The sequence below is a fragment of the Lipomyces tetrasporus genome (assembly GCF_029532465.1).
Source record: "Lipomyces tetrasporus strain NRRL Y-64009 chromosome Unknown POJ06scaffold_7, whole genome shotgun sequence".
NCBI lineage: Eukaryota > Fungi > Ascomycota > Lipomycetes > Lipomycetales > Lipomycetaceae > Lipomyces > Lipomyces tetrasporus.
The window spans coordinates 763,187-790,734 of NW_026611602.1; the positions used below are offsets into that span (position 1 = coordinate 763,187).

Here is a 27,548-nt window from a genome sequence, read left to right on the forward strand (position 1 = left end):
GTATGCGACGGTTTATGCTAGTACTAACTTTTCAAACCGATCTATCATCTATACTCATAAAGCAGTTCATAACATCACATTTCAGACTCCGCATAGCGCCGCCCCATGATCCGCCTTAAATCAAAGCTAGGCAAACAAAGCAACCGTCGCGATCGCCACGGTTATATAATCCTGTTTGCGAAAATATTAAAGTTGCCGTCGTCAGCAAAATACTCGTCCCCGCAATGCTCGTCATGATCATCCTCGTTATCGTAATCGTACTCGTTCTCATACTCGAAATTCATCGACCCGGGACTGCGACACCACCGGCTTCTGCCGCAGTCGGCAGACGTCGTGGCCGCAGCCGCAGCCGCCGGCGAAGACAACGGTGTTCCTCGAGCAGACGACGTGCTAGTGAAAATCCCGTCCCCACCGTCCTGTCGTCGATATGGAACCCTCAATTCGACCGAATTTAACCAAATCAACTCCAACCCGCGGACCTGCTCTTTCAGCGTCGCCGCCTGTCGCCGACACACGTCATACACGCCGGATCCATAATATACCGATGGCGCGTAATTGACGTACAGCTTCCTCAGCGATTTGAACCCCTTCAAGGTCGTGACCAGATCCGGAAACGGAGTTGCTCCGCGGGACAGATCTATAGCGAGTGACTTGATCCCGGCGCCGGGTCTTGACGTCGCAAGGGCATGAAGGTCGGCAAGAGCCCACGGCGCTAAAAGCACATGGTGACCAGAGGACACGGACCAGAGGTGTATCGACAGTTTCTTGAGCGGGCATGTTCTCCTGTCCACGTCATGGTTCTCAGATCTGGGAGTGTTGCCGAGGGTCAGCAGCCACGGCGCGACGTGGGTTGACAGGACAATGTCCTGCCGCGTCGGCTCGCATACCAGCTTCAGATTCAGATTCTCGACTTGTCGCAATTCGCGAAGAAACGTGCTCATGAGCGGCGGTCTCATGTCCGGTTGCAGCTCGTCCTGGCCCGGTTCAACAGGCAGCATGATCGACTGCAACGGCGCCAGCGGGAATACGGCCTTGCTAAACGTGAGATCGAGCGTTTTCATGCGTGGTGGCAACACCGTCTCTTGCGACAACGTGTTCAAAACAAATGGATCCATCGTATCAATCCTGAGCACGCGCAAGTTCGCAAAATTGACCCGCTGAGCGAGGAACGACAAGTCGACCCGCGGGAAGTTAAACAGCGCGAGAGAGTCAAGGTACAATTTTTCGCCGTCGTGCTCAATCACGTCGTTAAACGCCACATTGAGGAACTTTGACTTCAAGTTCGTGGTGGCAAGATCCTCGTCGTGCATGGGATGTTGGAGTGGCATGGTTGGCGGCAAACCGAAGTGGAAGTTCGCTCCCCATGCGAACTGTCGTGCGTCGACATCGTCGACCACAGTGTCGCTCAATTCTTCGCGTTCGGCAACACGAATGCTCAAGTATCCAAGAGTGTCCTTACAGTGTCGGACAATCCCATTTAAAACCCTCGCTTCATCAAGCGACCTTAGTCGGAGTATTCTCAGAGACCGGAGCCAGCTTCCCCGTGGCCACGAAACATCCGGCATTTGCGACGGCAACGAACAGGTCTGGAAGTACATTAACCTTGGCAGACACAGAACGGCAGCCAGGATCTCGGACGGCAGCACGACGGGGCAGTCGTTCCACTCGAACGAAAACACATTCGTTAGACGAGATATCGAACTCGCGATGGCCCCCTCCTCGAAGGCAGACATTCTCAGACGCCGACCACCCGGATCTAAACGCTGGACTGTGAAGCTCAGCGGCGAATCGTCGTAATCGTTTTCGGGAGGAGTAGAGACTGTGATCCTGCGGATGTGAGGCGCGTGCGTTGGCAAGGAAACGGCAATACGCGCGAGCGAGGACCCGTCCGTAGGAGTGATATTCACGGTCCGGTAGAGTTCCGGCAGTGTTGCCGAGTAGATTGACTTGCTCGTCAACGACAAGTTATTCAGGGCGCCTTTAGTTTGAAACTACACATGTCAGTCCTAATGTTTCACGTGCCACACCACCACCGGTTGCAAGCGCGAACAGGCAGGTAAAAACAAAAGAAACGTACTTGCGAACATATCTGCCAGTAAAGTTCCACGGGCAAATTATCCAACGTCGTCCTCTTAGTCCACATGCCCTCGACCTCGACGTCGGGAGCACTAAACATAATACTGTCGTCCGCCATCTCTATGGGGTCGGGATCCACAGGCACCGCGTCCGCGTGTGCCTGGTTATAATATGACGCCAATGACGTCGACGACGACGACGACGAAGAAGAAGACACGACACAATTTACCATTCGCAATTCCGGAAACCGCGCCATGGTGGTGGTGGTGTGGTGGATAGTGCGTGCGTGCGTGCAATACGTCGGGAGATGTCCTCGAGACCGATAAGGTTGTTTGCTTTTGCGTTGGGAGAATTGGAACGCGCGCGTTGGGAGATTATTAAACTTATCGTGTGGCGCAAGCAGACACCGTCGCAACTGGGGGAAGAAAACTAGAGCAGAGCAGGGAGAGAAGGCCAAGTGAGGAACGTAAATAGTTTTCTACGAGAGTTGTCGAGGGAGGCGGTCTGTCCGCTTAATGGCACTGGCGGCGGCGTTGACCGCGCTGAGAGTGCCATATCAGAGTGCGCGCGACTCACAATTAAGATGCGTCACAGTCCAAGTGGCAACGGGATACCAACGTTCCGCCGTTAATGGGCTGTCGCTCGAACCCGGGCACTGGGCCAGTTCTATCCTGTCAATTCCTGTCCACTGATACGCACTCTGCTTATTCATGCTACTGTCGCCTTGTCCCTGCGCTCTGGCACGCCGGGAGAAATTCCTCGAGATAACAGGCGGCGGCTACAGCTCCGTACTGGCTGCCAGCCGCGCGCCGCACCGGGAGTGTTGCGCGTGTGTTTTGTAAGAAATGGCCGCGGCTGTCACTCCCGCTGTTCGCCTTGACGAGCTCCCTCCGCCGACGTCGCTGCGGCGGTGTGCTCGGCCCGGATGAGTAAACAGTATTTTCATCAACGTCGTCATTCTCACCCAACCTGAAGACTAAGATCGTCCTTGTTGACTCGACGACTTAAATGAAACAGAATTACCCCCTCCAGTTATGCATCTTCCCTGTCAATCGTTGCACGTGACTTCCTGGCCGACCAAAAGGACCAGATACCCACCTACATAATACATTTAGATAGCTGGTTCCATCGCCAAACAAGCAATGACATAACTCCACCCCGTCTCAAGGTACGTCCCGGCTAAAGAAGTGGCCAGTCACAAAAACAAAAGTCTCGACTCAATGGGTAACCTGCTGCTCGAAGTGAATATTCCCATAGAGGTTAGGGCCCGTTAAGAGTAGAGCATAGGGTATGGGCTGCTTGGCGATAACTCCGAGCTTTAGTGACAAACTCTTATATGCAACATCACCAGCACTAGGGGAAAACACGTGGAATATAGGAAAATTAGTGAATTAATTAAAGCAAATTTCACGGCTGTGCATAAACAAAAACAAAAATCATCCTACTCACAAGTGCAAGGAAACAGAATTATGTAACAATCAAACCATGCCAACACGAATATATGCACATGTAAATTATATGCCATCAATCTAGAAAATAGCGATAACAGTATCAAAAACTTTGAAAAGAATAAGAACACAACTTGTAACACGAAAAACATTAATCACGCGTCCATTTCCGAAATATGCTGAAAGTTAAATATATACTGCAAATAATAAACTGAAAACTCATGTCGCAAAATTTTGTATAACTAGCTGTCACCGTTTCCCTTTTGTTGATTCCATTTCACGATTTCAAAAATGATTCGCGAAAAGTAAAGCCATTTAGAACACCCGAATCCGATGCAAATTAAAATATTACGAAACGTGTCAATAGAAACACGTATTAGCTCTTGACAGTTCATGAATTTCCATCTCCATTTTTTTATACGTATTAATTTCTTCCTTGATCTGCGCGATCATCCACAGAGGATACGTACTGAAAGGCACGGCATCTGGGATCTTGCGGTCATACTCGCCAGAGGTCCAAGTCGTGTAGATTTTGATCTCGGGCGAGAACGAGACCGATGAGTGATGCGATAACATTGGACGATGCGAAGCTCCCTGTTGCTGTGCCGCCCCATTCAACGACGATGACGATGAGGAGGAATAGGATAGCAGGGAAGATTCTCGCGTGAGACCAGGCAAAATCTCTTCGGTCGTGATTTCGATCGGGCAGGCACCAGCATCTGGAAATAATTAGCACAATCAAGGCCATCACTCCCACATCGGGCTGACTTACTCTTCAGAATGCTTTTTGGAACAAAATCAACTTTTTTCAACGGCGCAAACTTCTTAACGCTCTCGATATCCTGATCCTCCTCATTACTCCCGCGAATGCTCTCCACATCATCAATTACAATCGAACTCGTTTCGCTCTTGGCACTAGCCCCTTTCGACCCTCCGAACCTCGAGATACGCTTCAGAGCTTTCGACACAGACGACGCGGTAGACCGAATCGACAGATTGTCATCCGCTTTGTGCTGACGGTTTTCGTAGATCGAATTGTTTCCAAAGTTATACTCAATTACTTCGTCCCCTATCTCCTTAGGTGCTGCCGGCCCCGAATACGTCGACCCGGGCGCAATGAACGACAACGCCTTCTTGAATCGAGAGGCCTTCTTCTCGGGCTGCGGCACAACTGGCGTAGATTCGAGAGCTGTGGGAGCAGAATCGGGTTTCGAGGCATTCGAGACCAACAATGCCTCAGCACCGCTTCGATCCATCGGCACGACACTCCCAGGACGAAGTCGCGACCGTCGTTCTACTTGCTCCAGTTGAGGTGCCCCGCGACTGCCACTTGAAGACGTCGATACGACGCTGTCGACCGATGGGTGCCGGGCATGCCGGCTGTCGCCGCTTGCAACGCTGGCAACGCTGGCCTTTCTTGAGTGCATCTGCGCGTTGGAACGGGACGAAGGCTCCACTGAAATCGACGACACAGACGAGGACGAAGACGAGCGCGACGAATGGTGAATCTCTAGCCGCGGCTGGGATTGACGGACAGGTGACTGCGTGCGGCCGTATACAGCTGCAGGGGACTGGCGCTGCATGTGGTAGTACTGCTCAGGTGAGTACATTATTCCATGCTGCGGGTGCGATTGGTGCTGCTGATGTTGCAGCGCCGGACGTTGCGGAAACGATTGATGGTAACTTAGCGGCTTGACAAGGGGTGGATTTACTTTGTAAGATGGCTCAGTTGAAGTAGCGGGAAGAGACTGCGAGGACCAAGACCGGGTTAGAGACTGAGGGACAGCGGTTGGTGCGCTCACACTGCGCGGAGTCGACGAAATCGATACTTCGGACCGGCGATGACCTCGCCGATACCGGTGAGAAAGATCAGGCGAGGCAACAGCAGGCGAAGGAGCAGGAGGTGGAAAGACAGGACGCGATGCAACAGTAGGAGATTGTTGCTTCGGGGGAGACGGCGCAGGCGCCGGCGACCCCGCGCGAGGAGTCTGCAGGAACGCATACGATGGCACTGTCACGGGCAACTGACGAAATGACGGCGAATGTGGTACATGACGAACTGCTTGTGAAGACGACGAACGCAGAGGAGAAGGAGGAAGCGAGGCGTAGGTGGCGTCAGCCGCCGGTGGAATTGCTACCATTTGGTTAGGTACACCCGGGGCGGAAGACCAATGCCGCGGCTGGACGGCGGTCATCTATGTCAGTTAGCAACGATAGCTACTCACTGCAATATTGAGTAGGACAATATTTAAACGCTCAATAGCATACCCCACTGACGGAAATCTAGTGACAATGACCCGCAAATTTGCGGGGTTACACAAGAATCGCACAATAAGCAAGACAGGGGCCGAGCACAATTATTCGCGAAAGAACAAACTCTACAACAGCGGAAGTCTAGTTTGCAAGTTTATATGCCAAATCTAAACAAATTCACGGTCATAAACACCAGGGGGCGGAGCGGATCGCAAAATTATTCGGAAGTCACGGAGGCTAAGCACAACTTTGTCAGCACTAGACCCTACCGGTCAAGCTGCAAAAAACACGCCATAGAATTTTCAGTATAGCAAAAACCTGACATACCCAGTATTCCTTCAGCAAATGCAAATGGAGTGTCTGGGCGAATAGCTATTTAGAACGCACACATAGTAACAGGCTGATCGGATCAATGTATAGTTAGGGCGATAATCGATGAGGAAAAAGCTTAGAAACGGTAAGTAGCAGGTCGGTCTCACGAGACACTGCCAATGCAAATATGACCGTAAATTCGAAAATGCAAAGACAGACTAAACGATATGTGAAATAACAGATCTAATCGTGTGCTGTTATCGAACGATTGGACGAGCAGAGATGCCTACTACTAAACGACTGATACGAGAGACGCGCCCAGGAGGATGCGTAGAAATGTGGATAGGCAAGTAGCAGCCAACGACTACTTAACTGAGCCTTCGATATCCGGGAGAGAGGAGCGGATCCGTGTAGGAGGCCCGGTGACGAAGAAGGCCAGGAGAAGTGGTGGTGGTGGTGGGATGGACGAGTGTTTTGTTGGACGAAACACGAGAGGCTGGCCTGGTCGATTGGTTCAGCGCTTGAGGGGTTTACTGCGACTCCGGGATGCCAAGCCAGTCATGTCAGGGTACTGTAGGGGTACGGCGGATCCATAGCGAAAACAGTCACTCGTCGATGGTATCGCCAGTGTACCCTATATCGTTAACACAGCGAGAGTTTCACAAGTTCGCTCGCGGTTCGGTTCCTCGGGGCCTAAAGCCATAATTAGCACGCGGTGAATAGGCGCCAGACTGGAACTGTCTGGACGGCATGCCTTATTTTCGTTCGGATTTCGTTTTACGTCCGGCATAACATTAATTATGACAGTGTAATAGGCTTACATATCGACCATCATGCTTTCGCATTGCAAATGACGTGGCTGGGCCGGGTGGTTACCGCAAATCGATGGTGCACAAAGTGTGGAGACAAACATGTGAGTCCTGCCCTAATCGCTTCTTCTACGCGCCAATCCTGGCATCTTTTCCACTCTGCACATATTGGTCATTTCGGCAGATCGCCTGTATTTTAATACTAAGCAGTGCTCGCATGAGCAGCAGCGTGGGTGGGCTGAGTTGACAGGGGCGAGAGTGTGTAGCGTTTGCAAGCGTTCACCAGCCGCGCAAGGACGATCGTGACCCATCGCGCCGCGGGCTGCAGTATGGGCCTCTGGCGGCGCGGTTACAATATCGGCCGGGAGCCGTCTTCTATGGTCGTCGCGCGTGATTGCTGACTGACAAACAGCTGACGGGCTTTCCAACTGAGGCGGCATACAGGCGTTCGAACGACGTCGGCGACAAGTTAGCGCGTAAGATAATTGGGAAAGCTATATATGATAGTTAATCATTGACGGAGAACTGGTGCTTCTCAATGCAGCTGGAATTCAACCGCACGACGTCACGACTGCTATTTCGGGTAGTAGTTGCGATCAATGCGGCCACCTTAGTTAGGTTGACTGACCCCCTAGTTTGTGCGCACCAATCGTCGCAGTCACACGCGCTGTTTGCGCTCCATCCTCAACCGATTATACCGTCTCGTCACTCTCGTGCTGCCCCGCCCTCGGCCGTAGACGATCGTCTCTCTCCAACAGATAGACAACGGTCGCCTAATGCACAATTGCAAAATTCCCCATCCCCTCTCATACCGGGCACCCTAATCCGAATCTGGCGGACGACTGTCGTCCTTGCCCTTCGTTGCAGATCATCCAACTCAACGCAGCGCTATTGCTGAAATTACAAGGCTGTCGTCTTCTGGATCCGCTATCGGCATGGTAACCCGTCAGTCAGTTGTCACACTCGAATCAGGTTCGGCTCCCCGGAACTCGCCGGTGACGTAAACTGGCGGTCGTGCAGTAAGGTTCAGGCCAATCCTGAACTTAATCTACATGGTTTCTTGGCATGCAGCGTTGTGGCAGATGAAATCGGCAATAAGGTTTAGTCTTTTTTGCTGCACATGAAACTTTAACTAGTGTTCCGTCGTTCTCCGGACGCCGTGTGGCCAACCACCCATCGTACGTACTATCGACAAAGCAAGACTAAGAAAGGGAATAGTAGCAGTGAAACTCTCTCGGAAACAGGTTTGTCAACTTGCCGAGATGCATGCTTTCATTCTTTCTTCATGTCGTACGTTAATATCTCCGAAACACGTGCATCTCGGCGCATGTTTAGGTGGAAAATCTTCGAACGCTTCAAGGACGCTTCTTTTCAATAAAACCTTCTAAAATAGTAGTCCAAATGCAAACCTCGAGACCCGAGAGAAGTTTTTTAACCGCAGGTCGAATGCAAAGGCGGCATGTCATGCCACAGCTTTTTCTAATCGCCAAACTCTAACCCAGGCAAGTCGAATTTTTACGAGGCACCCGATTTTCGACACAACGCGCCTTATAAACGAATCAAAATAGGCACCTAAGACAAGCTACGATTGCGGATCGGACACTGATGCTTGTGATAGTATATGCGACTGTCGAAAAATGGTGTCGAATTAGCATGCCGCCAACTCCAGCTATTCACGAAGCGACATGGCTGCTCGAAATTGCTGGGAAATTTGAGCTCCGGCCAGCATTCGACGATATGCCTGACCGGATCGACAGGTATTTTGGGCTACATACTACGATCCCCTAGATTCATTAGGCGACGTATAATACCTGACCTCCTACAACGGGGACAGCTGCGCCTCGTTTCGGACGGCGATTTGATCGAGATGTTGCCGTTTAGATTCTCGGCAAAAGCAGCTGTTCGGTGCGAAAAATCTTCGGCTTTAAGTAAGACAAAGCTCGAGCAAAACCTAGTAAATATAAAAGCAGTTCGTGAGCGGGTTTTCATGGTTCGGGTTTCAATTTTATAACCCCTCTGGTTCTGCCATGCGGCGGTTGCAGGCACGTGCGATTTTGGGCGGTTGCCCACCGTTCCATAGAGCTAATCTTGCCACCTTGACCAACGGCACCCCTTGCTTCCCAGGAACGAACAAACAGCAAGTGCAAGCGAACACGTACACGCGCTAACCGCCGACGCAACCACATCGTGAGATCCGGTCCGCCCCGTTCCCTGTTCGAGCCGGCCTTGGTGCACACGGACAGCCGAGACTTGCAGCGGGCTAATTCTAAACATATTATGGTTATGCCTATAGAACTAACAATAGATTGATAGGTCAGTATATATCCTTTTAGACCTCTGGAACCGCCCGTTCCTTCAACAGCCCTCGCATGCCACTAGAACTAAGATTTGTAATCAAATACTGCGCTAAGTGGGTGGGCAGACGTCGTGATTACCCGACCGATACTACTGCGTTCAGCGGTTGGGCCACGACTGAGCAGCAGCAGAAACCGGCGCATTTCCGCCGGCTGAGACTTGTCTGATAAGGCACTCGCGCGAATGAAAACGGACTGCCATAATGACCTCGGTTCATCGCAAACTGGCTCGATTTAATTAATTTTTTGTCTGGGGACTTAGCATAATATTAATAGCAGGGCGTATGTGTCAGTCACAGTCTCAACTATTCGCAAACAGCAGCCAGCCAGCTCACATCTAGTACCCGCGCTTCCAACCTGGCCTCCGTCTGCGCACCGCAGACTCCAGTGGAAAGGAACGCCTGCGCCATCTTCAAGATGTGTTCCAATACATAGCAGCCCTCAGCAGCTACCTTTGCACGTCATCATTTGCACGTGTACAGACTAAGGCCGAACCAAGGCTAAAGCATATTTTCCGGCTGCTGTTTATTTTCGCGGGAGGTCAACACGTGACACAGACGGAGCGGTTTAGATAGAAGCCTCACATCACAATTAAGCGAAAAGTTATCTTCCGCTATTAAACTGTATTGCCAATTGTCCCGTTCGCTTCGATAGTTCTGCAACCTTCCGCGCAGTGAAAGTGCGACGCGTGGATGTGTTCGGAGCAATCTAACGTGAAATGGGTCGAAGGATAAATTATTGTCTTGTGAGAAACGGCAGTGCGGTATCGGCTGGGCTTGTCTCTCTCAACGTGTTCTCGATCTCACCAGTATTTTCTTATGCGCCTGCGATCGTTTCCAGCAAAATTAGACGACGGTAGATCGTGCACCATGACCCACGTCTTGCCGATAAGATCCGCCACGTATATAATTAATAAGTACTTCGACCGCAACAACCGGCGACCAATCTTTTATCCATATGCCGCGAAACATTGGATTGCAGTATAGTTTCTACTATCTCGCCCAGGTCGAGGCTCGGCATGTCAAATCCTCGCCCCACAAACAATTCTCTGGCCAATACAATGAGCAAATCAATCTATAAACTAGCCATAATTTGCTGTATTGCTGGTAATAAACACTATCTATTATTAACAAAATAGACTTGCCAGCGCCATTAAGAAAATATGAATCTGCCAAGAAAGTACTATTCCTTACTAAAACATCCTGCCCTAATTACTAAACAAGTAATAATGAAGTAAAAGCAAAACAAAACCGAACGCAAAATACTCATGATATTATAAGCATACAAAATACATATATAGAAATGAGAAACGTCATAGCCATCACGTGTTGATTGCACGTATACCGAATGCATTGACTGGGGATGCCGCTGATGACATGGATGATGCCGATTATATAAATATGATATGGATGATTGCCGATTTAAATGCCAATGCAACGTGAACAAAAAATCCGGAACCCACATCTAATTTTTTTTTTGCCGTTCGTGCGATCAATGTCCTACAACACGTCCCGCTTAGCGTCTATAACGCCTTTTCGAATGACGTCCTCAACTTTCCAGCGCGGCTTCTCGCCGTGCTCCAAACTGGAACCCGAGCTGAATTTAAGCATCAGTATATCGCCCAACTCATCGCACGCTCTCAAAATCGTATCTAAATCGTCCTTATTCAAGGCCGCAGACACGCAGAATCTGACCCGTGAGGTCACGAGCGGCGTAGCAGGATATGCAACCACGACGACCGCGATTTTGCGTCGTAGCATTTCGTGAGAGAACGCAGGCATCTTGGCTGGCGAATACAACAGCAACGGGATAATCGGGCTGTCGTCGTGGCCATACGTGATGAAGCCAAGACGCTTGAGTCCAAGTCGGAGATAACGCGAGTTGAACGAAAGACGTTGGAGACGCTCTTCGCCTTCGCCGGGAACGATCTCGCCGATGATGGTGTGCAACGCGGCTTCGATTTGAGCTAGGACAGGGGGTGACATGGATTCCGCGTTCACGTAGGCCAGATTGGCGAGCTTAAGAGCGTCTATGATAGCCTTATCGGCAGCAATGTATCCACCGGTAGCACCAAATGATTTCGTCAAGGTGCCCATGAGAATGTCAACCTCTCCGGGATCTATGCCGAAGTAGTCGCAAACGCCGCGTCCGTTAGGTCCAATCGCACCAATAGAGTGTGCCTCATCGACGAAAAGATAAAATTTGTACTTTTTCTTCAAGGCAACCAGGACAGGGAGATTGCACATGGTACCTTCCATTGAGTACAAACCCTCGACGACAACAAGAATTTTCTTCCACGGACGGTGAGTGCGTGGCTGGCCCTGGCTAATCTCGTCACGTAATAAGTGCTCCAAATCAGCCATGTTATTGTGCTTATAAGTCTTGATCACAGCACCAGACAACCTGGCGCCGAATCGGATAGACGCGTGGTTGAGTTCGTCGGAAATGATAAGGCAGCCCTTGGACACCAGCGATGGAAACGCAGCTGCATTTGTGGCGTAGCCCATAGAAAACACCATTGCGGCCTCCTTACCCACAAATCGCGCAATAAGCTCCTCAGTCTCAATATGCAGGTCAGTGGTACCTGCCTCTGCGCGCGGGCTGCAGGTGGAAGTACCGTAACGGCGGATAATCTCTTCCGCCGCATCAGCGCACTGGCCCTCAGACTGAGCAAAGCCAAGGTAGTTGTATGATGACAGATTGAGGCAATCCGTAGTGGTACCGGTGAATGAAAATGTCTGGCAATGATCTTTGGAGACGCGGTCTAGCAGAGTCACGTATCGGCCGGGAACGCCAATAGTGGGACGCGCGAAGCAGTCCCCAAGCCGGGCCTGGAGACGGCGAATGTAAAAGGAATCAAAATCTGAGTTCAGCGGCGCGTATCCCTAAATACAATCACGTTAGAGACTTGACGGTCGTGAAAATGCCCACGCGGTCCCAAGACATATGAAATCGAAGATGACGGCACAAACAAAAACAACTGAACGGGAACAAATGGATTGCCCACATGTCATTCCATCGACGGCGGAACCTAGGTCAATAACTGCAAATATGTGAATCAGTGTATTTGCAGTCATATTACGACCTGTTTCGCCGCCAGCCCGAGACGTGGGGTTTGTGTACCAATGTGCGCATTGGCCGAAGTTGGCTCAACAATGGCACGGCCCATCACATGGAACTCAATGCAATAAACTGTGCAACATACATTCTGCTGGATAAGATGGGAATACTTCTCCTTCTTAAAGCGCTTGCCAAAAAAGTCGCGAACATGTCCAAAGATAATGAGAATAAGGTACGATATGTACGTCGTAAGCAGATAAAAAAGCGGAGCCTCCTCTTCAACCGGGTCGGCCAGCGGTTTACCCTTCGGATGGTGCGGGACGTAGCGATGTGACGGATGAGATAATGGCGCAAACTGCATACTTCTTTTCTTGACCTCTTCAGGACTGAGATTATTCGTGGACGTGCCGGACGTGTAGTTGATGATGCCTAGCGATGGCAAGGAGGGTTCGGCAGCGACCGGCGACGACGATGCAGATGTCGCAGGCGCAGAGCCAGAAGATGGCAGCTGAATCTGCGCCTGCGCCTGCGCGAACAGGGACGCAAGCTTGGTCTGGTTGGACGGCATAGCGTTGGATGGACAGGCAGGGGAGACGGCGAAGAGAAGCGAGGCGCCTGGAATGAAGAAGTTGACTAGAACAGATGTTGCGAAACAGCCATGGCAAGAACGAAATTAACGCGAGGCCGGTTGCATAACTACCCTATCCCTTTCCGCAATGGGTTAGTGCCTTGCCGACGACGCGCGTGAGTCTAGGGTGACGTGCTCGCTCGTTTGCCATGTGTCACCGAGTTTTGCACGTGATAGGCTCAAGAGCACGTGACACATATTTGTCATGCTACGCTACACATGCGCCATATTGCCCAGAACGTCGATTCCCCGCGCTGGCAGTCATTTTAGCCTCTCTCCGCGGGTGCGATATTGCAGGCGTTGACACCTGGCACCTGGGCCGTATCGCGGGCCCCACCTTGCTTCCCCTCACTATACGATCCGACTCTGCATTATTCCATTCCCTTGCCACCCATCCTCTTCCTCCTCCTCCCTCCCACCGTTTGCTGCACTTCTGCACTATGTCTGATTCCCCTGAGGTGTCCGTGGTTCCTGAGAAGGTAGAGAAAACCGAGACTTCGACCGTGACAGGCGAGCCTCCGAAGAAAGATAAGCTGATCGATATCTACGTTCGTCTCAACGGCGATATCGAGAAAGATTATTGTTTCTGTCTGCCTCGAGACACGCCAATTGCCGCATTACACAACATTTTCGATGCACTGCCGCTCGTACTCTCGCCTACCTTCTTTTACCACCACAAGCCAGGTGGTTTCCACTTGTCTACCGCTCCAGGGTTCGTGACCACCGAAGGCGCATTGCTTTTCAATCATAAGGGCAAGCTCACTCCCGTCGATGAAACGAAGCTCATTGGCGATGTTGCACGTGAGGGCCAGCTTTTTGTCCCCATATTTAAGCATAATCTCGGGCGCTGGTTCGCTGTCGTGTTTGTGCTTCTCTTCTGGCTCTACACCGATCTGCCAGATTGGGTCTCACCCACTCCTGGGATCTCAATCTTTGCTCTCACCTCAAAGCTATACGAGCATTTTATGCCACCTGATCCAGAGGCCGTTCCTCCCGAGCCGACCGATGGAGTGGTGGACTTCATATTCTTCCTCTTCCATCTAATCAAGACTGTTGTCATATTCCTCATTTTTTTCTTTGGTGGATACAATCCGTACTCCATGAACCCTTTCCATGAAGGTCCCGAAGTCACTGCTGACAACCTCCGCTCGATTGGCTGGACTGGAGCTCGCAGGATCTCGCCCGATGAATGGCGTGAGGAGAACCGAACCCGACGGATCGAGGAGGCCGGCGGTGCGGTCAAGGCATACGAGAAGGGTATCCTTATGGGTCTCTCCTCCGCTGGTATCTATCTCCAGCCTGGCGAAGGATGGGATACTGCCTGGGATTATGTTCCTCCGACTGCCCATTCTGTGGACGCGACTGCGGCTATGGAGGAGCCTGAGTCGATTTTGATCGAAAAGTCTGAGACCATTGTCGAGACCGAGACCGAGACTTTGATCACTTCAGAGACGACCCAAATCGTGGCCGAAGATAAGGACGAGAAAAGGCCATCTGCTGACGAGCTCGACAACGTCGACATCGAAACCTTGCTCTGGTATCTTGGACCTGACTACGAAGAGAAGCTCACGCAGTACCGACGAGCTGAGATTTCGCGCCGCATGAAGTTGGGAGACACAGTTGCTGTCGCGCTCAAGGACTGGCGAAGAATAGGTCCACTTGTTGCGCCACCAGAAGTCGAGAAGAAGTATAACCTTCGCAAGAAATTGGAAGCGCGTCCGGACTTGTTCTCGAAGAAGCTCAAGTAATGAAACCCCCCACGAGTGTCCATGAGGAATGAGAGAATCAAAAGTTGCGTGTTTGATTATCTAATATACGACGGATTTATGGAAAAAGTGTCCTGGTAGTGGATCCATACCTATATATTGGCTAGGACGAAATTGTTTGGAATTTTGTGGATTAATTGATATTTGTGCTTGCGATCTTTTGGCTAGTATATATGGTGCTATACATATACAGGATTTTGCATGTTCAGGTTTATCTTCTTGTCTCTTGTATTATTTATATATCGTGTTATTAATAGTGTGGGCTCTCCTTTGTGTTCATATATATCGTTCGGTTTGTACAAATTTGTATCTATCAATGATTCCGGTATGTAAATCTAACTGTTGTGTATTTCTGTGCATTACGTTTCTTTACGATGTGATAATTGATTGGTTTGGAATTGCTCCGTGCGAAAACGATTGACTTTCAATCTTATGATCTTCGGATCTATTAGATGTTACAAATCTAGGTATCCAACAAATCATACAAAACACCCATTTTAACCACCAGAACCGTACAAAACGCCAATATCCAACATACGTAACACCCCAACAGACTCGCGAAATATATCGTAACACTTTATACAAGAAAGCAAAACAATATAATCTTTTACAATTGAATGCCTGTAACAATGCGCCCACTAATCTTGTCACCGCCAATATCCATAATAGCATATTGTCCTTCACACACGAATTCTCTCCTTGATCCCAAAAACTTGACATGTACTGTCCTCCGCTCATTGTCCAGTTCGCCGTCGATCTTTACTACTTCACCCGCACGTTCAAACCCGTTGAACACTGTCACCATATCGCCCAGTCTGCATTCTTGAACCGCATTGCTCTGTGCTGAAATTTCGACCATGACACCATTCGCCACGAGCGTCGGCTGCGACGGCCACGGCATGACACTCATGCCTTTTTGAATCTTGAATGGACGCCGTCGCGACGTGCTGGCGCTACTGCACGAGCTATCAATAATTTCAATACCAATGCTGCCAATGTCGCCTTCCCGGAGTTCTAAACTTGGAAACCTGAGCTTTTGAATACTGCGAACGACAATCTTGACGAATTTGCGCTTTGGCAGAGACAAATCTGAGGACGCTATTGACTCGTCCGACGATGAGGCTGAGGACGATGACAATGAAGACGACGATGATGCAATACCAAGGTAGTACGTGCGACCCAGCAGCAAAGTACCGGATCGCACAACACCTGTCAAAATTCTACCAGAATCGAAAACTGACGTCACAAAGAAATTAAGTTTGGATGTCGTGGGCGTGAAATCTTCTTCGGCCGCAGTGGACACCGAGGCTGATGTGCAGTCGCAATTACTCGTATGGTGGATTAAATGGTCGTAGTCAATCGCACTTGCATCAATAGGAGCGGTATCTTCTTGTTCCTCTTCATCCTCGTCCTTAAGTGCAACCGCTGTAATACGTCGTGGCTCCAGCCCATTCAGGAATTCGTGTAGAAATGGAATCCCACATCCGGACACCGAAGACACGAGAAATACCGGCACACAATACTCGTTGGCTGCGCATTCAATCGCCATGGAAGGCGAGTTTACCATCTTGCCAAACAAATGCTGATACCTCTCGCCATCGTCCTCATCCATGGCATCAATGTTCGCGTCGCCCTCCCGTCGAAATGTGGCAATACGCAGTAAAATTGCGCGGAGTAGTGTTTTCAGCTGCTCTGTGCTGGTGAACGTGTCGGACTTCGTGAGTAAAACAGCCACTCGAGGCGTTGCTCGTAAAGCAATGTCAAGATACTCTGCCCATCGTCCGCCATTCCCAGAAATAGCCGCAACAGTGATATCTGGTTCATACAAGGCTAGATTCCGGCATAGCAGTCCCAGCTTATCGCTAGCGCCGGGAGTATCGAACGTCATGACCACACGATTTGATGAGGCGACAATATCCTCATATGTGTACTTATTCGTATAATTGGAGACAATAACACGTCCAGACTGATCCATCCTGTCGTCATATTCGAACGCGCTGTCGTCTGACTCGAAGCTCGCAACAAAAGCACTCGAGGTATTGTATCCAAACACTTCAATGCCAATGCTGGATGTGCGTCCAGATGCTAGTTCATGTCGGTGTTTGAGGACCTTCATGCGCGCCTTTCCACGTCCATTGTCCGGAATGTCATAACATATCTTCCCTAGTAACGACGACTTGCCAGTGTTTGTTGCCCCGACCAGAAACATCTTAATCACATCCTTCTCCACAGTTTTTTTGAACACGTGCACCTCGACAACGCGCCGACTTGCTGTCTGATCAAACTCGGCGACCTCTTGTCCAAGAATTGGAATTACCCGCACGACTTTAAACCAGGCGCCAACAATCCGCGACATCCTCTTGAGCGTTCGCAGCGAGCCATATATTTCGCTGTCTAGCAAACCAGTGAGAGTACCATCGCTGGCGACACCTATTTCGTATATAGCTTGTCCTTGACCTTGCGCTAGTCGCCATTGTAATTGTGTTGTCAACTGTGCTAACCGCGCGGGATGTGGTGAGAGCATATGTAACTTATATTCAATCGCGCCATGAGAATCAATTTCAGGCTCTATTGATTCAGCAAATTGTGAAGGAGATGGCGTTGAGAAGGGTGATAACACCGAATCCGGCATGTCCTTGTGATTGAAGACCAGCTCTGGCGAGATCATGTTGGGCCGTTAAGTTAGGAGTATATGCCAGATTTCGTGCCTGCTGTGACAAACGCGGAAAATACAGGTGAATGTATACTCCTATTTATAATATGCGTTATTATTCAGAATGAATTAGCGGAGTTGGAGGACGGGCGTGCGGAGAATCGAGTGAAGTGCGCGGCGCCATCGATAACTCACAGGTTTGTGTGCGTCAACTTTGTGTGGAGATGATCGGCATGGCCAATCGTGTCACCCTAAGCTGTGAGTCACCCAGCACCCGAGGTATAAACCTTATTTTTTCTTGCCTTGCACAAGCTGTTCGTATACAGTTACTTCTCAAACATCGTAAGCAGGTCGCGAATTGATTAGTTACGTTCTTTCATGTCAGACAACTTACAGGAGGAGATATTCTCTATTAATGCTATATTTTCGGAAGAATGCATGGTGCAGCAAGCGTCCACCATTTACGTTATCCACCCACCATCTTTACCCGACGCCTCCATACAAATGTCATTCCCCTCCTCGTATCCAGATGCGCCGCCGATAATATTGTCTGTTTCAATTCCCGAATTTCAACAAGAATATGTCCGCGGGGCGGTGAATGTGCAAGCTCTTACGGATATTTTGCTCGGATGCTATCATCCCGGCGAAGTGTGCGTCTTCGATTTCTTGGATGAGTTGCGTGACGTATTGAAAATTGACGAACAATATTATGAACAGAGAAAAATGATGGCATCTGATTCTTGGGTGGGAAGAAATAACAGTGATTCAAGTGATGACGAGTTTGGCCATGCGAATGCAGGCATACATTGGGCTACTTCTGACACTGTCATGGACCGTAAGTCAAAGTTCATAGCACGCGCAGTGGAAGTGCATTCGGTTGCCGAAGCAAAAGCGAACCTTGCAGCGCTCAAGACAAATAAAAAGATCGCAAAGGCTACACATAATATGACGGCTTGGAGAATAAGGACTGACAGAGAAGGTATTGTTATACAAGGTGCGATTGAAAACAGAGGGTCAGCCGAATATTTGGCGATGGGTTAACGTAGAGTAGATTGCGATGACGATGGTGAATCAGCCGCTGGTGGACGGTATGTCTAGTGTTAACCGTCTCTGATTCGAGCAGGGTCCGTGCTAACAAGATGTCTGCCGCTCAGGCTATTACATTTGATCTCTGTAAGTGGTTGTAACATTCGCTGATGTTTTGGTAGAGTCCGCAAGACTAATTCAAATCATAGTTAATGGTAGGTGTGAGGATGGCATTAAGGGATATTTTGGCCATCAACGGGATCGCGGGTTGACGCTCTTTAGGATTTATGGAATGTCATGGTGGTCGTCAGTCGATGGTATGGCGGTATCCATCTTGGTCCGGATCGGTATGTTTATTAATCTACACTCAGTAAGAGGGACACCGTACTAATAGTGTTCTCTTCGCTTAGGTTTAAGCACATTAATGTCACAGCTAGGGATGCATTGGTGAAGGGCGGTTTTGTGCAAGATAACCAGTCCGAGAAGGAAAAAAGGGGAAAGAGCTCAAAGAAATCGAAATGAAGGTTCAACATCTCGGCCGGTTTATCTCCATCTGCATTGTAATATACACACGGCATGTAATATAATCTACATTAGTAGTCATCTTTGCGAATCTTATCAATAGCATCTTGCATTTATATTCATTGAGATCGAAGCACTATGATTTCTTCTGTTTCTTATTCTTTTTCTGACCGCCTCCTCCTCCATTCTTATTGCTTGAAAGCCTCTTCTTTGGATCCTTCGGGAAAGTCATCTTCTTGTCGTTCTTACTTTGCTTGTACGCCCTTATTGGTGTGCCCGCGCCTGAGACGCTCTTAGACTTGCGCGCATGCAAAATCATACTTTCTTCTTCCTCGAGCTCTCGTTTCCGCCGTTTCTTCCTTTCCTCTGGATCCTCCTCTTCCTCCTCGTCGGAGCTGGACTCATCGCTCTCGGCCTTCTTTGACTCGTCGAATTTCTATGTTGTCAGCGTCAGTATCAAAGATCCTAAACCATTTGAATTGATGCTCTCAAACCTCGTTGAACCGTCCCCAGCTCCTCCGTCCTGCAAGTGCAGGTAAATCTTCACCGGACGAGTCAATGATATGAAATCCCACGCCCTGGATAATTTTCAAGTTTGAAGTCGGGGTAGCATTCGAGTCTTCCTGGGCGCTCGGTAGACTCCATTTTGTTGCATCATCAATCAGTCGCTGTTGCTCCTCGAGCTCTGCCAACTTCTCCTTCGTAGCTGCTTGTCTCATAAACTACACCGCAAATCAAGTTAGCTGGGTACTAACCGTTAGGAGTGAAATCGCATACTTTCATTGTCAACAGCTTCGACGAGAGGCCCTTGGCCGTCATTGGTGACGGCGTAGTGACTTTCTCCGTAATTGGCTCGTTGTTCTTCTTTGTATTATTGTTGTTGATCTGAGGCCTACCTTTCTGACTCATTGTGATCAGGTGAGAATCAATGTCGAATTTCCAGTGATTCCTTAGGAAAAAAACAAGGGTTCGGAAATGGTAATACTCTAGACAATTTTTGGATGGTGTTGCCGATAGCCGATGAGCTCGTCGATTGGGAGGTTTGGTCTCGATAATAAAAAATTCTTGGTCCCAACCACGCCCAAGCCATACTTCAACTACGCTGCAACTACGACCGCGGAAGTTGGTTGGTCTGATCCCTAGGATTTAAATGGCAATATGAAGACTGAATTTAAGGTAAGGCTACTTGAATTAGTTGGTTATTTTCTGTAGATCACGTGAAGTTGATCTCTTCTAACAAAATTGAAGTTTTCAAATTTACTCGGTACAGTGTATCGACAAGGCAATCTTGCCTTCACCCCAGATGGGACTAGCATTTTGAGCCCAGTTGGAAATAGAGTTAGCTGCTTTGATTTAGTGAAGTAGGTTTCTATTTGAATTGCCAAGGAAGTGGTCGTGGCGAATAATGCTGATATTGATCAAGTAATAAATCCTTCACGTTCTCCTACGAGCATAGAAAGAATATTGCGCGAATCGCGCTAAACCCACAAGGGACACTACTTCTCTCAGTAGACGAGGGTAAATCTTTTCAACATAGCAAGAGAGGGCATGTGGCTGACCAAGATGTTACAGATGGGAAGGCGATACTGGTCAATTTCATTCGTCGGACAGTTCTTTACCATTTCAACTTCAAAGATCACGTAAACGACATCAGCTTTTCTCCCGACGGCCAATACATATCCGTAACGACATATCGACAGGTTCAGTTGTGGCGCACGCCTAATTACAACGAGGATCGCCAATTCGCTCCGTTCATTCGACACCGGATATACACTGGCCATCATGCAGAGGTCACTGCTCTTACGTGGTCGAGGGACTCGAGGTTCTTTCTCACTGCATCGAAAGATCTTACTGCGCGAATTTATTCAGTAAATTCAGACGACAGTGTCGCTTCTACTGTGCTGGCAGGCCATCGTGGCGCTGTTATAGGAGCGTACTTCAGCAGCGATCAAGAGACTGTAAGTGGCTAACGTCCTGACTATGCTGCTCTGTCATATTCATTTTGTATAGATATACACTGTCAGCCGAGACGGGGCGCTATTTACGTGGCAGTACAAACCCCCGGGCTTTAAAGATGACGACGATGTAATGGATCTCGACGAAGACCGTATGCGATGGACAACAGTCCGACGCGATTACTTTAAGCAAGACGCGAAAGCTCGATGTGCAGCGTTCCACTGCGACACCAACATGCTTGTCGTGGGTTTCTCGTCCGGCGTTTTCGGCATTTACGAACTCCCAGATTTTAATATGATCCATACCCTTAGTATTTCACAGAATGATATTGACTTTGTTACGATAAATAAAACAGGCGAATGGTTGGCATTCGGCGCCTCGAAGCTGGGACAGCTTCTAGTTTGGGAATGGCAGTCAGAGTCGTACATTTTGAAGCAACAGGGCCATTATGATGCCATTAACTGCTTAACGTACTCACCAGATGGCAGTAAGATCATCACAGGAGCGGACGATGGCAAAATCAAGATTTGGGACGCCGTCTCGGGGTTTGCAATCGTTACGTTTACAGAACATATATCGGCAATCACTGCTATTGAGTTCTCCAAGCGAGGAAACGTACTCTTTTCAGCGTCACTGGATGGCTCAATTCGGGCATGGGATTTGATTCGATACCGAAACTTCAGAACATTTACTGCGCCCGCACCATTGCAATTCTCCTCTTTGGCTGTTGATCCCAGTGGCGAAGTCGTTTGCGCCGGATCGTTGGATGACTTTGATATTCATCTGTGGTCGGTTCAAACTGGTCAGCTGCTCGACAGGCTGTCGGGTCACGAAGGACCGGTCTCATGCTTATCTTTCGCTGACGATGGCGGTACTCTTGCGAGTGCCAGCTGGGATAAGACTGTTCGCATATGGGACATTTTCGGTCGACATGTCTCTGTTGAACCGTTCGAGCAACAGGCCGACGTTCTCGCGATTGCTCTTCGCCCAGACTCCAAACAAGTCGCAGTCGCAACGCTAGATGGCCAGATTTCGTTCTGGGATGTGAGTATGGGACGTCAAGTCGGTATCATCGATGGCCGAAGCGACATTTCTGGCGGCAGATATACCGAAGACAGATTTACGGCTAAAAATTCAGCGAGATCGAAAAGTTTCCGGACTTTGAGCTATAACTCTGACGGAACGTGCATACTAGCCGGTGGCAATAGCAAATATATTTGCCTGTATGATATCGATAACGAGGTTCTTCTCCGCAGGTACACGATTTCCAGGAACATGTCGCTGGAGGGGACTGTGGACTTTTTGAACAGTAAGAATATGACAGACGCGGGTCCTCTGCAACTAGTGGACGACGATGGCGAGGCATCTGATCTGGAAGACCGTATCGACAAGACACTACCAGGAGCGTCTCGTGGTGATTTGTCAGCTCGCAAGGTTAAGCCGGCTATTCGAACGGTGTCGATAAGATTCTCACCGACCGGTCTGGCGTTTGCCGCTGGCTCAACCGAAGGTCTTCTGATATATTCAGTCGACGAGGAATTCTACTTCGACCCGTTTGATCTCGATGTTGACGTAACTCCTGCGACGGCATTAGCAGCCTTACGCAGGGAGCATGACTACTTGAAGGCACTGGTCATGTCTTTGAGATTAAACGAGCGATATTTGATCCACCAAATCTACGAATCGATTCAAATCCGCGATATCCCAATCGTTGCCCGACGAGTGCCAGTAGTCTATTTGGCACAGCTATTGCGATTCATCGCTTCTGTTATGGAGGATTCGCCGCATCTTGAATTTCATCTGCGGTGGATTGACGCGTTACTCACATCCCATGGACAATTCCTCAAGAGACATAGAATAGAATATGCTTCTGATGTTCGCAGTATTCAAAAAGTTGTCGTGAAGGTTCAGAAAGAGTTGGTGCGATTGTCTGACGAGAATGCATATTTGCTGGCGTATTTATTGAACGAGAAGGAATCAGTTGATAGTTACATGTATATAGGCACGAACTAATTTTTCAATTCTGGGAACTGTGTACGACAAGGGTTATAGCTTAGTTGGTTATGTGATCGATATCACTGATAGGATCCATTAATTGATTGTCATTCAGCCATCGATGTCTCGAACGTCGACAGGACTAAACAAGTCATTATAGAAATAGTCTACAAGCATAAACAAAACGAGAGAAAGCTAACTTCATACAAAATTTAACCCAATGAAACGTATGATAGACCTAAATCCGTGTCCTGCCAGACAAAAGTAATATCGCCAAAATCAAAGACGCCTGACCAGAGCGACCAATAAATTGAAACCGGAAAGCGATACCGACTCGATTACAAGCCGCTAGAAGCCATTAAGCCCAAAAATCAAAAGCTAAACAAAATACCGTTTGACTCCAACCGGATTAGACAAAGATGACTTGCGACCGCCAGAAAGGCAAGTTGCCGCGCAGCATTAAACCTATTAAATAATGCAAATATGACGCATCTCAGATATATAAATCATCCAATGCTGGCAGTCCAAGCGGGAGGCATCCGTTCGATCTCTCAAAATGCATAATACCACCAACCAACTTATCACTATTGCCTATCCACAAGGAGTCATCCGCAGAGGCCGAATAAGGTGCAAATCCCACACCAGAGATTTCACCCCAGAAATCTATTATCTGACCCCTGGAGAAGTCTCGGGTGTTGATAACGTGCACGTAATCAACTGGCTCTGCCATAGCCATATACTTTCCTGAGTCATCAAATCTGATAGACCGGATTGCACCTAATTGGGCGCCAAGAATATGAACAGGGTCTCTGAATTTCCGAAAGTCATAAACCCTGCATTCAAATTAGCGCTACAATCGAAACATTAAATAATGCAAGCTGAGCCATACCTGCAAGTCATATCCTGATTTCCAGTCGCGATCGTGTATCCGTCATTGCTCCATGCACACGCAAAACTGTAATCCTTATGGCCCGAGATCATTGATATTATTTCGCCACTTGTAGTATCCACAAGCATCGTCTCAGGGGCATCACCAACTACAATGCGCAATTTCCCATTCGGTGAAGTAGCAGTGCAATTAATTGCCCATGGATACTGATGCTCTGCAGCCATCTTATTGAGGTCCAGATCAAGCGTTCGAACCATACCATCATTGCAAGAGAACACTGCCTGCGGGGTTCCCTTAGTGCGGCTCTGTATTATGTCTGCGTGATTCGTTATGCTATTCATATCTGAAGTCACGAGCCCCTCGGCCGTCGGCTTAGTGGAGTCTTCGTCCGAATCAAGCCTTTTATAGACGTATTGCCCCGAAAATCCACCAGCGACTGCAACTTCTGCCGAGGCAGCCATGGTCGATATCCTTATTGACAAACCTATTGCAGATTTGCTTTTCTACAAGATTCCCAGCCGTTAGATATAATCAGCAACAAGCAGCCGACATTAGCAACCTACCGATCGCTCCAATACGCCGTGTATATTTCCGCTTTCCGAATCCAAAGATTTTATTGAAGTTCCATCCGAATAGTACACATTGTTTTTGGATATTGGTACAACCAAATTTCGTAGTTGGAAATGCACTAGCTGTGGCCGCGCGGCGGTGTAAAGACAATGAAACCGAAATATATCCTCATCTGTGTACCGTCGGTTGACAGTCTGCCGGAGTTAGACCCATCAATAAAGCATTTCAGGGAACAATAGCTTACAGATAATAAATTATCCTGCGAGCCGGCGATATTAGAATATCCGGCGTACGTTTTCAGCCGCCGCATTCGTGCCCGATATGCTACGTCATTATCACTAGGCCATGGTATACCCTGCATATCGTAAGCATTCAATGCGACATCGTTAGCCATTATTTCATTAGGCCGTCGAACGCGACTGAGCTTATAGTATGTGTCAGGGTCTATGACGTGATTCTTCAACATATCAGTTAGAAAGTCTCGGAATTCGGCATCAAGTTCAAAGTAATCCACTACAGCCCGCCAGTGTTAGAAAGGACTCCGCTATTCACTTAATATATTGACATACCTTGAACCTGATCCAATAACGATAATCCGGCAGGTGTCAGGGCTTCCTCCAGCGTATTCAAAATTAGAGGGTCTTCCAATAACTGTTCATGGAATTGTGGTAAGAACATCTCCTCGTCAGAGATGATGCTGTCCTCATCGTCGTGGTCATCGTCTCGGGACAAGAAATCTAGTCCAATATAATTTGTCGGACGTCTAGTCGTGATAACGCCTTGCCGAGTATTGTTACCGTCAATATATTCGTTGCGGACGAGGTCAGCTACGTCAAGTCCGCTGTTGTTGCGATAGACCGAGTCACTCGAGTCGTCGCTTAACAAATTGTACTGATTCTCCGGAATTAGCGATGGATGCCTTTGGCTACCATGACCATGACCATGACTCCGACGGTTACGCGATATTCCATCTTCGGTCGCATCTGTCCGAGACCGTCTCGCGCTCAGTGTTGGTGCTGCTGATGCGAAACTAACACCCCCTCCCAAGTTATCCGACATCGTGACGCCACTGTACGTCTCGCGCTGAATCACATTGTAAGTATCCCGGGTCCCCCTTCAAAATCCACGTGCCACACACATACCTATCAGAGTGTCCTTATATCGGTCGTTGCGTTGTTCTCGTTAAGGTGGGGTGGCGTTCCTTGTTCAGGAATTTGTGTCGAAATGCGGGGCGTTGTGAGCACAGCAAACGTACAAACCGCCGTGCATCAATGCATCAAAACTTCCCAAGTGAGTTGGGACGACGTCGGAGTATTCAATGGTCCGTCAGTTCAGAGCACTTCTGTCAATTAATATATCATGAAAACCTCATTATTATTTTATTGCAATGTACATGGACAAGATACTTTAATAATCTCTCCCAAAACAATCAAAACGCTAAAACTATGATATGATCTATCTATAAATCTGCATTCACTATCGTAGTTTCGACGCGAAATAGATCAACCGGACAGCGAAACAACACATCTCACATACAAAGCACTACGTATATAATAAAATGTATGATGTTCTACACCGTAATCCTATAGTCTAAATAGTCCCAGCAATTTTACTTCTTACCACCGGTAGTAGGGAGACCCACAGCGGCCTTAAATGAGTCGTACAACAACCATTGGAGACCTATCGACTATATTAGCCCCGAAACCTACGCAACTTGTAGTTCATAACTTACCAGTCAAAGTACCGATCATAACAATACGGACAGGGAGACCGTTCCACAAGCCCGAGAAACCGATCTTGCCATAGATTCTGCCAACAGCTGCACCGACGGACTCACCAGGCTGCTTCTCAGCGTTGATCTTGGAAACCATAACGTCGGCGGGGTGGGAAACGACAGCGCAGAAGACACCGGCAATGTAACCACCCAAGAAGGAAACACCAGTCTGGGTAAGCATAGAGTACTCGTGCTTCTCCTTAGGGAGCATGTCGTAGATGGCCTCAACAGTACGCTCGAAGGAGGCGAACTTAACCATAGTGTATGGGACCTGACGAGCCCACAGAGGAGTAAGACCCTTGTACAAACTAGATCTCGTCGTTAATGACCTAGGCGACTATTAATCAAGCCGGCATCCGACTTACCCAGCGACACCCTCAGTAGCTGTGATCTTCCTGTAACCATCCAAAACGTTGGTAGCAAAAGGAGGAATCGTGGTCTGAGTGCGGACCTTAATGGCCTCCCACGGGCACAGGAGAACATCAGCAATAACCTCACCGGACGCAGAGGCAGCCAAGTACAGAGAGGTTCGGTAATTGTGGGCTGTCTCCTCACCGACGAGATCGGCGTATTGCTTCTTGAAGAGCTCATAGAAACCGTACTTGCCGGCACCTTGGAACTACAAGTTACAAACCAATTAATATCGCGATCGTGGACAATTATGTCAATATGTAACATACGGAGTATCCAACCAGGGTAGCGCCAAGACCGGTCCAGATACCACCGAATCCCTCAGTGGCAATAATGGATCTCCATGCCTGAAAGTTACCGGAGTACAGAGTAGGATTGACTTGTCGGCGGCACTATAAGATCAAAATCAGTAAACATTCCGCAGAACAAACACGGACATGAATTGGCTCGCGCCAAAAATGCATACTTTCACCAAGTCAAGCGGAGTGACAGCGGAATGAGTAGGACCGCAAGCTAAACGTCCATTGGTCAGTATATGCGTCGGGAAAAAAAAGGATCAAATAGACCAATTGGAGCCAGAATAGGTAGAAGACGAATAGAGCCTTACCGAGGATACCACCGAGGGTGCAAGCAAGGTAGTAATCAGTGGAGTAGAGTTTGATGCCGCCCTTGGACTCAGCAGGAGCACGAATCCAGAAATTCTCGGTCTTCTTGGAAGAAGGTGCCGTGAGGGCGGTGTTGATCGAAGAAGTGGATGGGAAGAGCGGCATTGTGACTGGGGTAAGGTCGTGAAGGCAAATGGGGGGGAAGGGAATGAAATGAAGAGTTGAAATCTGAGCGGTGGAGGAGCAAGAAAAGCGGAAGGATTGCGGTATGGCAGCGGCGGATAGTGACCGCAGCGTCGGATAGTGACCGCGCGCTATGGTTGGCTGCAAGTCACCCACAGTCAACAGTTTGGCAGTCCGAATTTGCCCGTGGCGCGTCGCCACACATCCCGAGGTGGCTGTAACTGCGGCAGAGGGTGGCGTCTCTGCCGTATATACGCA

General features: G+C 48.9%; 10 protein-coding genes across 10 annotated transcripts; 3 read left to right on the forward strand and 7 right to left on the reverse strand.

The window, feature by feature from the left end:
- Positions 1–33: 33 nt before the first annotated feature.
- On the reverse strand, positions 34–2,534 carry POJ06DRAFT_256539 (uncharacterized protein). Its single transcript, XM_056188031.1, has 2 exons — positions 2,078–2,534; positions 34–1,991 (listed from the first exon to the last, which is right to left on the reverse strand). Exons 1-2 carry the CDS (start codon positions 2,330–2,332, stop codon positions 162–164), a joined length of 2,085 nt encoding a protein of 694 aa, XP_056042737.1. The 5' UTR covers positions 2,333–2,534; the 3' UTR covers positions 34–161.
- A 1,246-nt stretch (positions 2,535–3,780) lies between these two features.
- Positions 3,781–6,148, reverse strand: POJ06DRAFT_132118 (uncharacterized protein). The gene is made up of 4 exons (XM_056184391.1): positions 6,105–6,148; positions 5,793–6,014; positions 4,297–5,719; positions 3,781–4,243 (listed from the first exon to the last, which is right to left on the reverse strand). Exons 3-4 carry the CDS (start codon positions 5,717–5,719, stop codon positions 3,885–3,887), a joined length of 1,782 nt encoding a protein of 593 aa, XP_056042738.1. The 5' UTR covers positions 5,793–6,014; positions 6,105–6,148; the 3' UTR covers positions 3,781–3,884.
- A 4,346-nt stretch (positions 6,149–10,494) lies between these two features.
- On the reverse strand, positions 10,495–12,956 carry POJ06DRAFT_132148 (pyridoxal phosphate-dependent transferase). Its single transcript, XM_056184392.1, has 2 exons — positions 12,458–12,956; positions 10,495–12,137 (listed from the first exon to the last, which is right to left on the reverse strand). Exons 1-2 carry the CDS (start codon positions 12,878–12,880, stop codon positions 10,752–10,754), a joined length of 1,809 nt encoding a protein of 602 aa, XP_056042739.1. The 5' UTR covers positions 12,881–12,956; the 3' UTR covers positions 10,495–10,751.
- A 300-nt stretch (positions 12,957–13,256) lies between these two features.
- Positions 13,257–15,116, forward strand: POJ06DRAFT_256547 (glucose signaling factor 2-domain-containing protein). The gene has a single exon (XM_056188032.1). It carries the CDS (start codon positions 13,381–13,383, stop codon positions 14,686–14,688), a length of 1,308 nt encoding a protein of 435 aa, XP_056042740.1. The 5' UTR covers positions 13,257–13,380; the 3' UTR covers positions 14,689–15,116.
- POJ06DRAFT_256548 (uncharacterized protein) lies at positions 15,117–17,525 on the reverse strand. The gene has a single exon (XM_056188033.1). It carries the CDS (start codon positions 17,372–17,374, stop codon positions 15,314–15,316), a length of 2,061 nt encoding a protein of 686 aa, XP_056042741.1. The 5' UTR covers positions 17,375–17,525; the 3' UTR covers positions 15,117–15,313.
- Positions 17,526–17,737: 212 nt separating this feature from the next.
- POJ06DRAFT_269355 (ribosomal protein S5 domain 2-type protein) lies at positions 17,738–18,907 on the forward strand (the record flags this gene model as incomplete). The annotated part of the gene is made up of 6 exons (XM_056189368.1): positions 17,738–18,353; positions 18,411–18,447; positions 18,514–18,532; positions 18,595–18,600; positions 18,668–18,732; positions 18,796–18,907. The coding sequence occupies 6 exons, from the start codon at positions 17,738–17,740 to the stop codon at positions 18,905–18,907; spliced, it is 855 nt and encodes a 284-aa protein (XP_056042742.1).
- A 136-nt stretch (positions 18,908–19,043) lies between these two features.
- On the reverse strand, positions 19,044–19,816 carry POJ06DRAFT_269356 (uncharacterized protein; the record flags this gene model as incomplete). Its single annotated transcript, XM_056189369.1, has 3 exons — positions 19,044–19,343; positions 19,402–19,629; positions 19,685–19,816. The coding sequence occupies 3 exons, from the start codon at positions 19,814–19,816 to the stop codon at positions 19,044–19,046; spliced, it is 660 nt and encodes a 219-aa protein (XP_056042743.1).
- A 181-nt stretch (positions 19,817–19,997) lies between these two features.
- POJ06DRAFT_256564 (WD40-repeat-containing domain protein) lies at positions 19,998–22,980 on the forward strand. The gene is made up of 5 exons (XM_056188034.1): positions 19,998–20,083; positions 20,156–20,268; positions 20,331–20,425; positions 20,480–20,865; positions 20,918–22,980. Exons 1-5 carry the CDS (start codon positions 20,066–20,068, stop codon positions 22,874–22,876), a joined length of 2,571 nt encoding a protein of 856 aa, XP_056042744.1. The 5' UTR covers positions 19,998–20,065; the 3' UTR covers positions 22,877–22,980.
- POJ06DRAFT_256567 (uncharacterized protein) lies at positions 22,981–25,671 on the reverse strand. Its single transcript, XM_056188035.1, has 5 exons — positions 24,887–25,671; positions 24,562–24,830; positions 24,311–24,511; positions 23,748–24,250; positions 22,981–23,691 (listed from the first exon to the last, which is right to left on the reverse strand). The coding sequence occupies exons 1-5, from the start codon at positions 25,374–25,376 to the stop codon at positions 23,352–23,354; spliced, it is 1,803 nt and encodes a 600-aa protein (XP_056042745.1). The 5' UTR covers positions 25,377–25,671; the 3' UTR covers positions 22,981–23,351.
- Positions 25,672–27,524, reverse strand: POJ06DRAFT_256572 (mitochondrial carrier domain-containing protein). Its single transcript, XM_056188036.1, has 6 exons — positions 27,110–27,524; positions 26,969–27,015; positions 26,772–26,894; positions 26,457–26,710; positions 26,050–26,399; positions 25,672–25,997 (listed from the first exon to the last, which is right to left on the reverse strand). Exons 1-6 carry the CDS (start codon positions 27,270–27,272, stop codon positions 25,927–25,929), a joined length of 1,008 nt encoding a protein of 335 aa, XP_056042746.1. The 5' UTR covers positions 27,273–27,524; the 3' UTR covers positions 25,672–25,926.
- Positions 27,525–27,548: the final 24 nt, after the last annotated feature.

Bases quoted from the DNA above. Each gene is read 5' to 3' on its own strand.
- POJ06DRAFT_256539 (XM_056188031.1), bottom strand. From the start codon at position 2,332: ATGGCGCGGTTTCCGGAATTGCGAATGGTAAATTGTGTCGTGTCTTCT. The intron at 1,992-2,077 runs GTACGTTTCTTT...TGACATGTGTAG, and splicing joins ACTGGCAGATATGTTCGCAA to TTTCAAACTAAAGGCGCCCT.
- POJ06DRAFT_132118 (XM_056184391.1), bottom strand. From the start codon at position 5,719: ATGACCGCCGTCCAGCCGCGGCATTGGTCTTCCGCCCCGGGTGTACCT. The intron at 4,244-4,296 runs GTAAGTCAGCCC...AATTATTTCCAG, and splicing joins TCCAAAAAGCATTCTGAAGA to ATGCTGGTGCCTGCCCGATC.
- POJ06DRAFT_132148 (XM_056184392.1), bottom strand. From the start codon at position 12,880: ATGCCGTCCAACCAGACCAAGCTTGCGTCCCTGTTCGCGCAGGCGCAG. The intron at 12,138-12,457 runs GTATGTTGCACA...GATTGTATTTAG, and splicing joins CCCATCTTATCCAGCAGAAT to GGATACGCGCCGCTGAACTC.
- POJ06DRAFT_256547 (XM_056188032.1), top strand. From the start codon at position 13,381: ATGTCTGATTCCCCTGAGGTGTCCGTGGTTCCTGAGAAGGTAGAGAAA.
- POJ06DRAFT_256548 (XM_056188033.1), bottom strand. From the start codon at position 17,374: ATGATCTCGCCAGAGCTGGTCTTCAATCACAAGGACATGCCGGATTCG.
- POJ06DRAFT_256564 (XM_056188034.1), top strand. The intron at 20,269-20,330 runs GTAGGTTTCTAT...ATATTGATCAAG, and splicing joins AGCTGCTTTGATTTAGTGAA to TAATAAATCCTTCACGTTCT. The intron at 20,426-20,479 runs GTAAATCTTTTC...AAGATGTTACAG, and splicing joins ACTTCTCTCAGTAGACGAGG to ATGGGAAGGCGATACTGGTC.
- POJ06DRAFT_256567 (XM_056188035.1), bottom strand. From the start codon at position 25,376: ATGTCGGATAACTTGGGAGGGGGTGTTAGTTTCGCATCAGCAGCACCA. The intron at 24,831-24,886 runs GTATGTCAATAT...GGCGGGCTGTAG, and splicing joins GTTATTGGATCAGGTTCAAG to TGGATTACTTTGAACTTGAT. The intron at 23,692-23,747 runs GTATGGCTCAGC...ATTTGAATGCAG, and splicing joins AATCAGGATATGACTTGCAG to GGTTTATGACTTTCGGAAAT.
- POJ06DRAFT_256572 (XM_056188036.1), bottom strand. From the start codon at position 27,272: ATGCCGCTCTTCCCATCCACTTCTTCGATCAACACCGCCCTCACGGCA. The intron at 27,016-27,109 runs GTAAGGCTCTAT...ATGGACGTTTAG, and splicing joins CACCCTCGGTGGTATCCTCG to CTTGCGGTCCTACTCATTCC. The intron at 26,895-26,968 runs GTATGCATTTTT...TTGATCTTATAG, and splicing joins CTCCGCTTGACTTGGTGAAA to TGCCGCCGACAAGTCAATCC.